Consider the following 13,037-nt stretch of genomic DNA (forward strand, 5'->3'; position numbering starts at 1 on the left):
TTTGGCTCCAAAGTCCACATTTCTATATTCCATCCTGCTTAGAACAGATAAGATAGGATTGGGGGAGGAGAATTCTTTTAATTATTTGAGGCAACAGCCTTTGAAAGGAAGTGAACTTTCCCCGTGAAGCCACTTGTTTTCCCCCAGATCCTCAAGGGTCACTGCCCTCCTGGATGGACGTTATCCTAAAGTAGCAAAGGTAGGTAAGTTCCTTTGACAGCTAAAACTGTGTCTTGCTCACAGTAGTACCCCCCAGCATCTAGTTTGATGCCTAGTACACAGTACTGTCATGAGCAAATTTAATACAATATCTAAAGAAATATTGTAGGCAGGTGAGTTTAAGAAACAGGTCCTGGAAAGAGAAACAGGAAATGTGCCCAAATTCTGGAATACTGCATACACACACCACCATTTGTGATCTTTCTGAATTTTAACATACAAAACTACAAGATGACCTACTCTTAAATTAGCAGTTAGATAACTAATAAACTACCTTTATAGAATAGGAAGTGTAATTACAGAAATATCTTCTAAATTAGAGGAAACCTCTCATCGAATTCCAGCTTTTCCCTTTGAAGCCATGCAAACTGACTTCAGTGTTAAAGGAAAATGCCTCCTGGAGTGACCCCCTACTTCCACTGCATCCTCAGGAAGATAAATTGCTTGGGATGAAAGTAGCATTTTACAGGGAGAATTATTCTTCAGTCTTACAGAATCCCTTGGAACTATGTATGTGCTATCCTATCACAATCTTGTCTGTGACCCTGCCATTGTGACTGACATGCTGTCCCAGCTCTTGGCCATTATAGATTCAAAGTGTTTGAGCGTCCAGTTTCCCTATAAACGGGACACTAGAAGCTGTGCTTCTGCCGCACTGACACCCTAACGGATGTGCTTATTGAGCATCACAGGAAAGCCTGAAGCCCATCAGTGTATTAGGAATTATACAGAGTTCATATTCAGTCTTTTTTTAAAATCCCAGGCTATTCACCCAATCCACTGTTCGGTTACTGCCTGTTTTTGGAGTATGCTTACGTACTTGCAGCCTAATTTTAGAAGTAGTCCAATCTAAATGTGAATATAGGAAACAGAAACATGTAGTGTATTACAAAGATGAATAATTCTGTATTATCTGTTCTTTTGAATTTTGTGACACTCCTTCTTCATTCAAAACTAAAAAAGCGAAACTATAAGCTTCTTTGTAGGCTAGTACTGTGTCTGGTCAGATACCGTCTAACAAATAGTAAATATTCAGACAGTACTTGAATGGGCATCGAGCATTTACCGTATTTGGACTTTTATATTCCATGCATCTTTGTCCCTTGCTCCTCTTCTTTTCCTCAGCCTAACTTCTTATTTTCCTTGTAGAATATGTGTAAGAACTGCAAAGGAACCTTCTGTAATGCTTGTTCAACAAACGAACTGCCTCTTCCTTCAAGTATCAAGCCTGAGCGAGTCTGCAATCCTTGTCACAAGCATCTGTTGAAGCAGTATTGCACCAGCCCACCATAAGACAAGAGGACAAGAGATGGACCAAAATTTTTATGCAGCACTAGTCTCTACCTGTGTTAGATGTCAGGATCCCCTAAGAGCCCAGGCCTTAGAATCAACTGAAGAGTTGATGAGAGGAATCATTTAGAGACATCAGGTCCAAGGAGAGAAGGCAGGGGTTGGTGGTGCTAGAAATTTTACTTTTTCCCTAATGACTATATGAATAAAAGTTACTTAGTTGAGCCTTTCTCTTCAAAATCTAAATACCCCACTCTGAAGGGTTTCTTGTATAGCATATCTTTGTAAGGGCTATTACTCATTTTTATGAATAGCGATAATGTGGGGATAGCTATAAGGGGAGCCCAAGCAGATTAAAAAGGAAAATGATCATCTCTACTACATGTTAAGATTCACAGGGGAAAGATAAGTATTAACTGAAATCAAAATGACAGATGTTATGTGTTTTCCCAGATGCTGCTAGACATAAACATTTTTTCCTCTTCACTCCTAACTACCTCTTTAAGTTATTTCTACCAAACTGTGAACCCAAACTCAGGGAAAAGAGAAATTAAAGAGTAATATAAATTTTGAATGTACTTAAAACAATGTTATACTGTGTCAGAACCAAAAAGATTCTGGTATTGGCTTACAAATGACTTCATTATCAGATCAAAGAGGAATATTTTTTCCTCTAATGATTTGAAAAGTAAATATCTGCCCTTCTCAGAATCTCCTACCACAAAACAAGACAACTTTCTTCTCCAATCCCATCCTCCTCCCAAGTAATAACAGAAATTGTAAGCTTTAAAGTTAGGATTTGACTTCTTCAAATAGGAAGTATTGATGAAAGCAAAGCTAGGTTAGGTTTAAAATAAAATAAATTTATTCATGACTGAGAACAATTATCTCAGAAATAGGTATTGTTTCTTGTTAAAAAAAAAAATCCATTATGTTCTAAGCCAAGGAGTACAGCTGCTGGTAGACACGTTTCTTAGAAAGAACACTCAAGACATCTTGGTTACAAACCCTTGGGAGAAAGGAGTGAAGTACATTCATCAAGGGAATGAAAGAGATGGAATGCACTATTTTGATTATGTTATGTGTATCATACTTTTTATTTAAGACCTAAGAAGATACAGTTCTGTGACTGGTTTAGAATTCTGGGGTGGAAACATCCTGGAACCATGGTGTTTGATTAAATTCTGTCTCCTGGAAAGGCTTGCAGCCTAAGAGTTGTTACTCTAGAAGTCTCGCCTGTTACTTGGTGAAGCCAAGGTTTAAGACTTTTAGGGACAAATAAAGCGCAATAAGTCTAGCCTAGTTTGTTGATTCTTTTTTTTCCCCTTTAAGATTTTATGCTTTTTCTTTCTTTGACCAGTAGTATGATTTAAAACTGTCAAGTTCATCAAAACAAGGAAAGCCTGAGAAATTGAGGTCATAAAAAACATCTAAGGTTAATCTAAACATAATGTGGGAATGTTAAAATAAATTTAGATTGAAATGCTGGTGATTGGAGGGGTAAGGGTATGGTGTGTATGAATTTTTTCTTTTAATTGCTTTTTTCTGAATTGATGCAGGTATTCTAAGAAATGATCATGATGAATATACAACTATGTGATGATAATGTGTTATTGATTATATAACAAGAACGGAATGATCATATGATAAGAATGTTTGTTTGTATGTGGTTATGTATCATAATTAAAAATAAATTAAAAATAAAAAGAAGTGCCTCAAGGGGACCCAGCCTCTCCAGAACATTAGATGGTTCTCTCTCCCTACCCCATATTAGTGACAGACCCTTCCAATATGAAAAAGTTAAAATGGCCATACCCAAACACCCCTGAAGAGAGGGATGGAAGATCAAAGGTGATGGTGGAGTTATACAGTGAAGATTATATTTAACAAATGAATATGAATGCTGAATCATTTCACTGATATCTCCTTTAGTCACCAGTATCTTAGAGCAGCTAGAAGTAAAACCTAAAATTGTGGAATTGTAACCCATGTCAAACTCTGAAATATGTTCTACTTTGTATGTTATTTTTTACAAAAAAGGAAGGAAAAGAAGTCGATTGTGATGATAAAAAAAATATTTAAGCCCTCTAGCCTCCTTTATTCTGGAGCAGCTAGAAGGAAAAATCTGAGAGGATCGTGTGGTAGCCCATGACAAATTCGGGGATCTGACCTGTAACTACTTGTTGAAGAGTGCCTTGAAAACCATTGCTTTTTTATTTCTTTGCTTTGTATATATGTTATACTTATAAAAAAGTTTAAAAAAAATGTGCCTCAAGGCGCAACCCCTAGCAGGGGAGGTAGGAATTAGTGGATAGGTGCTCTCAGCCCCCTTGTCCTTCACTAGAACATCCCTGAGAATTATACCAAGTTCCTCGGAAGGTCTCCCACAGAACTGAGTTCTTATTATCCACAGAGGTAGTCAGCAGTTTCCCACCTTTGTTTCTCATTCTCCTCAACCTCTAACTTCTGCTTCCTGGGATTAATGACCTAAATAAACTACCTCAGCCTGTGCATATGTTTTAGACCTTGGTTTTAAGGCCTCCCAAACTAAGACACTGTTCTTGATCACATCAGGAAGACACTTCCCCCAAATTTCAGAATTGTTTCCTGGTTTTCCAGGCTGCTACACAATTGGGTTGGTCTAAACAGAAAGAATGTATTGTTCTACACTTTCAACAGCAGGAAGGTTTGCTCTGCCCGCCAGAGGTCGGCAGCATTCTGGCCGGCCGGCAGTCCTATGGTTCCTTGCTTTTCCCTTCACATGGTGATGACCTCTCCTTTCTCTGCAAGGTTCCACTGACTTCTGATTCTGGTTCCTTCCTATGGCTTTCTCTTAAGGACTCCAGTAATACGGATTAAGATCCAATCACATTCAGGTAGGCCACACCTTACCTAAAAATAACATCTTCAGGAAATATTTAGTGTGTTCATACCCACAGGAATGTAGATCAAGATCTAGAATACGTTGAAATTGGGGTGCATAATTTAATCCAATGGTTGTTTTAGGCCCTTATCAGTAGCATCTCATTTTCTGACTACCTACATCATTGTATGATTTCAGTAAAATGATCAGTCATTAAATTGCTGAAAGTCAAAACCAGAATAAAAGACAATCTTTTCATGTGTCGTGACCTAAGGAGAGGTCTATTGCCAAGTTTTCGAAGTGAAAGTCAAAAATTCTATATGGTGTAAAAATAAAACTATCCTTTAAAAAATTATACATGTTTTCTTATAGAGACAACTATGATGTATAGTGGGAAAATAAAGATTTGCTAGAAAAAATAAAAACAAATGTAATGTGGGATCCTGGAACAAAAAGGACATTAGGAGAAAAACTAATAAAATCTGGGAAAAGCGTGGACTTCAGTTAATAGGAACATCCCAATGTTGGTTCCTTGGTTGTCACAAATGTATTGTGGTAACATTAAGATGTCAACAAGAGGGAAATCAGGTTAAGGTGTAGGCAGGAATTCTGTGCTATTTTTAATTTTCTCAAAGTCAAACTATTCTAAAAGTTCATTTAAATACAAAAATTGATGCTGAGCTATGAGAAGGTCCGTGAGTTATTATTTATAGTTGAATTATAAAAATGTATGATGAAGCTCTTAAAGGGAATTTAACCATTCTGTGAAAGGCACCTAGGTGATTGTGAAACAGCTCTCAGAGCCGTTTCAGTTTGCTCAACAAAAAACGTACACCCTTTTTAAAGGCTTGTATTTCAGACATACAGTAAAACTAGACCTGTTTTGATAAATTAACCTAATCTGTCTCCAAATGTTCTCCCAGGTCGAATCTTAATGATACTAGACATTTCCTGGCTTGTACCCTGTCAACTACTGAGGTCTTCTGTTTTATTCTCAACATTCCTGGGGACAGTTCAACATTTTTTCCATTAAAATAATATGTAAGCTTGTCCATCTACCAGATCGGAAACCAAGTATCTGACAAGCAACAATTTGTATAACTAGGTTAAAAGACAGAAACTATTCGAAGGCAGCATATTATCTTGAAATGCAAAATTAGTTTAAAAATAGAACCAGTGAGCAGTTGAAAGTATTGCTGAGGATGTCAAATGCCTAAATTAGTAATTTAACATAGTAAACAGATAACTCTTTACTATAGGCAGGGAAGGAGGGGAAAGTGTAAGGTCTCCAGAGAGTAGTAGTATCTTACCATTTTGGAGTGCTGCTTTCCGGCACAATATTCATATTCAATTACAAGGTCTATCATGAATAGTTTATTCCTGTTAGTCCTGTAATATCCGCATTTGTTTTCTTGAGGGGACAAGAAATAGATGGAGTTACAACCACCCTTTCAGAAATTTTGATCTCTAGTTCATGGTCTTTAATTCAATCACTGTCAAGTGGTAGAAAACTGAGAATCTCTTCTCTATTGCTATTAGAACCAAGTATGGTTTGGGACCACAACTCTTGAATATATTTCTGATATTTCACCTGTAGCTTTCAAATTTAGTCTATGAATCACTTGAAAAACTTAAATTTATCTTGACCTTTTTGACCTTCATGGAGTTTTGATGGGGTCCATCCATATTCTAGTCTACCATGACAACAGACCTAAATGTCTTATTACTAGGTACTTCACAGTCACTTTGTTGGATACCTTAATCCTGACATAGAACCCCAAAAGCCAGTAAAGGGAGATTTAAGGATTCAGACACAAAAATAATTTGCTTCCATGATAAGCAAAATAAAAACACATGACAAACCATTGGGTAGGAATTATTTAGCTGCAGGAATAAAGGACCCCTACGAATTAATTAGGAAGACCAAATCCAAGAGAAAATTAGCCAATAAACAGCATTACTAAGGCAATCAGCAAAATCCAGACTTCGGTCAACTATTCATGTTAATCTTATTTCTTAAAAAAAAAACCCCACACAAGGAAAAAGAAATGGAAACGGAAACATAAACCAAAAGAAGTAAGAAACAAGCATTTCGGGCATGTTTGAATGGTCAATAAGCACACGAAAAAGTGATTGTCAGGGAAGTACAAATTAAAACCACAATAAAGACTAAAAAATTATAGGGTAACCACCAGTGGGGTGGGGAATAAAATGCTTAATAAGTAGAGTTTCTGTAGATACAATAGATGAAAAAGTTTTGGTAATGGATGGTGGTTATGGTAGCCACTGAAGTGGATACTTGAAGTGGTTAGATTGTTACCACAATCTAAAAATAATACCAAGATATCAGTACATAGAGACCGGCTAAAGCATGACAACACCAAACATTGTTGAGGATGTGAACCTACTGGGACTGCCAAGTGTTTTGGGGGTGGGGTGAGGGTGTACAATAGAGCCAACACTTTGCTACACCAACCCTATAAACTCAGGATATTCCACTCCAAAGTACTTACCCAAAAGAAACTAAAATGTATGTCCACAAAACAGATTGCACAGATATTCATAGCAGCTTTATTCATAATAACCAAAAACTGGAAACAGCTGAAAGGTTAAACAGACATCTTCATACAATGGAACATTACTCAGCAATGAAAAGGAGTAATAGCTGAAACAACATGGATGAATCTCAAAACATGCCGAGTGAAAGAAATCTTACAGAAGAATACATACTATATGATTCACTCCATTCATATGAAGTTCTAAAATAGGCCAAATTAATCTATGGTGAACAAAATCCTAACTGGCTGCCAGCCAGAGCAGGGGAGGGGAACAAAGAAGTGCAGGAAATTGACAGGATGAAGAAATTTTTTATGTGACTACAGTGTTCTATAGCTTGGCTTACACAGTTGTACATCAAAACTCATTTAACAGTACACTTGAGATTTGTTCGCCTCACTGTAAATTTTATCTTAAGGAAAAAAAGCTAGTAAATATGTATGCTGAAAAGCTTAAGATCTGCAACCTACTATAAAATAAAAAAAAGATGGACTGATGAACAGATGTGATAAATACTGAAAAATGTTAATTACAAAATCTAGACGGTAGGTACAGGAGTGTTTAAAATTCAATTTTTCTATAGGCCTGAAACTTTTTATAATAAAATGTTGCAAGGGAATATATGAGTAGAGTGTAATCAGTTGCAATGTGTTTGGATCCTATTTCAAATAAACAAACAAGCAAAACAGGCATTTCAAGTAAGTAGATATTTGGTTATACTATTTTAAGGAATAATATTTTTCAATCTTGTTTTTAAAGATGCACAGCAAAGTATTTATAGATAAAAATGATGCTATATCTGGGATTTGCTTTAAATATTAATGGGAGGTAAGTGGATAGGGAGATAGATGAAACAAGATTGACAATAATTTCCTAATTGTTGATGGTTATATAGGAAGTTTAACAACTATTATATTTTTATCTTTAAAATTTTCCATAATAAATTTTTTAAAAAAGCAAAGAAAAATGAGCAGAGGATATTAAAACAGTTCACAGAAAAGGAAATCCCAACTCTTAATTAAACATACGGAAAAAATGCCACCTTTTAAGAGAGTATCATTGGTTTACTATGGTTGTGTTTTATTATCAGATTGGCAAAGAATAGACTGATAATGCCATATCAGTGACGCTATGGGGAAATGGGCACTCGCATTGCCGGTGCAAACCATGGAAGGCTGTGTAACAATTTTAGGTATAAATTTAATTTTAGATATAAATTCTAAGTGTATGCTTTGCCTCAGTGAATTGATCTTACAGAGAAATTTATGTATATACAAAATGGAATGTAAGTTTATACAAGGTAATTCTGTTCAGCATTAAAATAACAAAAGATAGGAAAGAATTACATGTTCATAATTAAGGTATAGGTTAAATTACATACACCCATACTGTACAATCATAAAAATAAGGAAAGATTTTCTATAATTATACAGAATGATCTTTAGGATATATTATGTGAGAAAAAGTACAGAACAGTATGTACAGTATGCTATAATTTATATTCAAAAATAAAATGTGTATTAATATTTACTTATATATATATACATACACTAAATACCTCTGGAAGTCTGCATTAAAAACTGATGTGTTATTTGAGAAGTGGAATTGAGTGGCTTAAGTACAGGGTGGGAGGGAGACTGTTTGCTGTATATTCCATTCTATCTCTTGAATTTTATCTCCTTCAAAAACTAAAACTTTTCTTAAATTACTCCACTATTTTTTATTTTCACATCAAGGCTTAAAAACCAGACTGAACCTTCCTATATCCCCTTCCTACCAACTTCAGATTATTTTCAAATCTGCTAAATTCAAGGGGAAAACATATTTCTACATTAGAGCATGATTGTTTTCAAAGCCCCTGAATCTTGAGCCTGCCTCTGCTTTCTGTAAATACACTAGCTATTAAATGTGAATCCCTTCATGTATTTTAAGGGAAACCACCTTAAATTACAAAAGGAATGGAGTATAACCTAGAAAAAAAAAATCTCCAAATAGCAATCTGCTAAAGATTATTTAGGGCAGAAGACACTTAATAATAAGGCAAGTTTACTAATACGCAGTCATCGCTGCAAATTGTCACCTACATGGAGGTAGCTTTCTTTTGCTTCTTCCTCCCCACACGGCAGAAGTAGTGAGAAGGATTTAGCTTCTGCCCCAAAGAAACTCCATCTCCCATCCACCTGGCAGAAGCATTTGGCTTCCTGTTTCTGCTTCACTCTGTTATCAGTAAGCACATTAGATTGGCTTAAAATCTTAAGCAATTTCCTCCTCACTACCTACATACTTCAGAGTTCTCCCTTGCAATTCCTTGGGAAGCAGGTGGGCCAAAGCAGCATGGTACCCTGGCCTTAGATACCCACCCCACCATTCTTATTTCTTTAAAGCAGTTTTATTGAGATATATTCATACACCATACAATCCACCCAAAGTGTACAATCAATGGCTCACAGCATCATCACAGAATTGTGTATTCATCACCACAATTTTCGAACATTTTCATTACTCCAAGAAGAAAAACCCCATTCCTTTATCCCCCTTATTTTGACACTTAGCACTGATGTGGTACATTTGGTGCAAAAGATGAGAGATTATTTAAATATCGCTGTTAACTACAGTTCATAGTTTGCATAGGTATATTACCTCCATAATCCACTCATCACTAAACTCCTTGCAATAGTGATTCTAGTTCACAAAAGAACATTCTTATATTTGTACTATTAATCACAGTCATCATGCATAACAGGGTTCACTGTGTTAAACAGTCCCACTTTTAACCCATGCCATCCTTTTTGATAGCTTTACCACAAGAGATTAAAATAAAACAAAAGGGACCCAAACAGAAAAACGGAAATTCACTGTCATTTCTTCCACCAACAGCAAATGGTGATGCATAACTCGGTTTTGTCAAATTTAGGAAGACAGAAATGTATCCCCTGATTTGGTAGAAATCATTCACTTACTAGCCTAAGTTATGAACAGTAACTAAGGAAAGGGAGTAGACTAAAGTGTATGAACTCCTAAGAAAATTTCCCAGGAACCAGGCACCTTTTGTACCGAGAATTCAGCCATGATTGTGTCATGAATCGCATCTCTTCAAGCTTACCTATCACATAGCATTTTAATGCGCTTGTCTTATTCTTTTCCCAGAGAAAATGAGTTGAAAAGTCATTGCAAATTAAGTCCTTACCAACTGCAATCCAATGGACACTACAGATTTTTCCCACAGTAGATAAATACCCACTACTTAGGGGAGAGAAAAAAAAATTATTTTCTAATAGACACAGCCAACTACAAGCAGCATTTCCCAAAACTCGGCACACTCAACCACACATGAACACACTATCATCTAAGCAGTACCAGTGAAGACATTAAAGAATTGATTAAATCATGTTCTTACAGGATGATAATAACAAGCACAGCTAAAAATTAACCATTTCTTCTTATATCAAATATATAAGGAGTTGATGTAATAAAAATATATTCACAGTTGATTCACACACTCCAATAATAAATACTCTTAGGTAATCTTCAGCCTGAAACAAGCCTTCATTTATTGACTACTTACAGTACAATGATTTCTTATCTTAGCTGGTATCAAAGTTGGTTACGTATCACGTGAGAGAAGAAAATCTCTCTTCCAGATCTCTCAGAAATCTGAACTAATTTGTTTTTAAGAACTAGAATTTCATCTCCTGGTAACTACATGGCAGTTGTCACCCTGAGAACAGCAACAAGGCAAAGAAAGTATACAGGACTTTAATTCTCCTACACAGGCGCAGATAAAGTTAGTTTATTAATGACTACATTTTGAAGCCAGCCATTTTGACCCAATACTTAAATAACAAGCTGTTTAATATTAAAGCAGAAAGTACTGCCAACACGTGACAGAAGTACAGCTTTATCCAAAAATCCTTCACACAATTATACATTAAATGCTATTTTTATTTAAGCAAGGCACCCCTAACTGTTCTAAAATATATGATGTGCTACCCCACTGAAAAAGCAAATGAGGAGACATAATTTATCCTACCTAGAGCTGGTTTAAATTCAAGTGAAGCCATTAAAGTCCTTACCAGTCTGGACTGTTTCAACATGCCACCTCAATTTCGTGACCAACAATTACCCTCAAGATTTACCCAAAACCAAATTAAAAAGGGGAAGGGAGAAGTTCAAACAATTTTTTTGACTAGAATTCCCTCATTAAATAGATACCGCTAAGGGGAAGGAAGGCAAAACATCTCTAGAAACATCAAGTTCTACCAGATTGTTTACACCAATTAACCTGTGGGGATTTTTTTGTTTGTTTTATTTTGTTTTTTAATTCTTACTCTTATGTAAGTAATCAATTACATTTAAAAACCACCCTCCCAAATCACACTGGTTCAAAGGCCTGGAAACTTTCCTTGCTTTGGTGAGGGCATGGTTAAAATCAATCACCATTTTATTTCATAAGAACCTTCAAAACCAAGAGTTTTACATTAAAACTCCCAATTCAGAAGCAAAGAACAAAACCTTGAATTGATTGTTTTAAAACTGTAAGGAAAGTTTCAAAGATCAGTGCTGAATAAAAATACGTAGTCTTTATACTGGACACCATATCCTCTATGAAAAACTGTCTGGTCATATAAAATAAAGATCAGGATTTTTAAATCAGATCCTGGACAGTTTAAGCAAAAAAATTGTAGTTTATTCTGTAATCTCAAACCCAATCTCTCCTCTCTCTTTCTAAACAGTCCACTATGAAATTTTTTTTAGAAGCAATTAACCCAAAACCCCAAAATCCATTCTCCAGCAGTTGCTGCTAATAAACTGGAACTTTGTATCCCATGTCCAAGAAAGATGTGCAAATGAAATGCTTCTTGCTTCATCCTGAAATAAAACAAAAGAAAAAGTTGCACATTTACTCAAAATGAAAAGTAATGCTTCCATACCATTCATTTAAAGTAACAAAATCAGAATTTTTTTATTTTCTGATTTAGTGCAAGTTACCTGACAAATCAGGGCAAGGAAAACAAGTTAGGCATTAAGGCTTGCATCTTTGGTATGAAGAGAACAGATTTTCAGAGTTGAGCACAAAATACAAAGATTTTAATTAATATAAATATTAAGCACTACAAGGTTGTAGGATGTCATATTCAAAAATAGCCTAACCTTACCATAGCAATGGAATAATGCCCCATATGTTTTCAAGAAATCACTACAGTCTCAAAAAAATAGGGGCGGGCCGCGGTGGCTCAGCGGGCAAGAGTGCTTGCCTGCCATGCCGGAGGACCCCGGTTCGATTCCCGGCCCCAGCCCATGTAAAAAAAAACAAACAAACAAACAAAATATAATAAAATAAGAAAATGTTTAAAGATGTTTCCCTTTCTTCCTCCTTTCCTTCCTTCTATCCTTCCTTCCTTCTCTGTCTTTCTAAAAAAAAAATAAAAAAAAAAAAAATAATAAATGTACCACTATATGTAAAACAATGACAATACAACATATTTAAAGACTTTATGGGGGAAAAAGGTATCATTTAGCATTTAGTCAAGGGAAGGGATGTCAAGACATATTTAGGAAATTTGTCAAAGAAAGGCTAACACCATGGAACCATGTAATTCATAACACAGCCACCATTTTCAAAAAAAACAATGAAACATTAAGTGTGCATATGAATGATACTCTCTATTTTCAGACATTTCATTTTAAACATTTTAAAAATATCTTTGACTAAGAGTCACCCCCAGGAGAACCTCTTTTGTTGCTCAGATGTGGCCTCTGTCTCTCAGCCAATATGACAAGCAAACTCACTGCCCTCCCCCTCTCTACATGGGACATGACTCCAGGGGTGTAGACCTTCCTGGCAATGTGGGACCAAAATACTAGAATGAGCTGGGACTCAGCACCAAGGGATTGAGAAAACCTTCTCAACTGAAAGGGGGAAGAGAGAAATGAGACAAAATTAAGTGTCAATGGCTGAGAGATTCCAAACAGAGTTGAGAGGTTATCCTGGAGGTTATTCTTACATATTAAATAGATAACACCTTTTTAGTTAGGTTTAACGGAGAGGCTGGAGGGAAATGCCTGAAAATGTAGAGCTGTTTTCCAGTAGCCATGTTTCTTAAAGATC

At 35.8% G+C, this 13,037-nt stretch overlaps 2 protein-coding genes across 10 annotated transcripts in view; one reads left to right on the forward strand and one right to left on the reverse strand.

Annotated features, from left to right (window-relative positions):
- The window catches only part of RUFY3 (RUN and FYVE domain containing 3), a 140,198-nt gene extending 137,392 nt beyond the window's left edge, over window positions 1-2,806 (forward strand). For 7 of the 8 annotated variants that reach the window (XM_077137050.1, XM_077137044.1, XM_077137045.1 and 4 more), the window contains one exon: window positions 1,369-2,806. In XM_077137050.1, coding sequence (XP_076993165.1) covers window positions 1,369-1,512 — 144 coding nt within the window. In that variant the 3' untranslated portion in view covers window positions 1,513-2,806. The remainder of the gene's footprint in view (window positions 1-1,368) is intronic. The other variant, XM_077137049.1, reaches the window with a different exon arrangement.
- Window positions 2,807-10,450: 7,644 nt separating this feature from the next.
- GRSF1 (G-rich RNA sequence binding factor 1) overlaps window positions 10,451-13,037 on the reverse strand; it is a 60,085-nt gene continuing 57,498 nt past the window's right edge. For both annotated transcript variants that reach the window (XM_077137055.1, XM_077137056.1), the window contains exon 10: window positions 10,451-11,797. The gene's annotated coding sequence lies outside the window, so the exon portion shown is untranslated. The remainder of the gene's footprint in view (window positions 11,798-13,037) is intronic.

The sequence above is a fragment of the Tamandua tetradactyla genome, chromosome 19, assembly GCF_023851605.1.
Source record: "Tamandua tetradactyla isolate mTamTet1 chromosome 19, mTamTet1.pri, whole genome shotgun sequence".
Taxonomy (NCBI): Eukaryota; Metazoa; Chordata; class Mammalia; order Pilosa; family Myrmecophagidae; genus Tamandua; species Tamandua tetradactyla.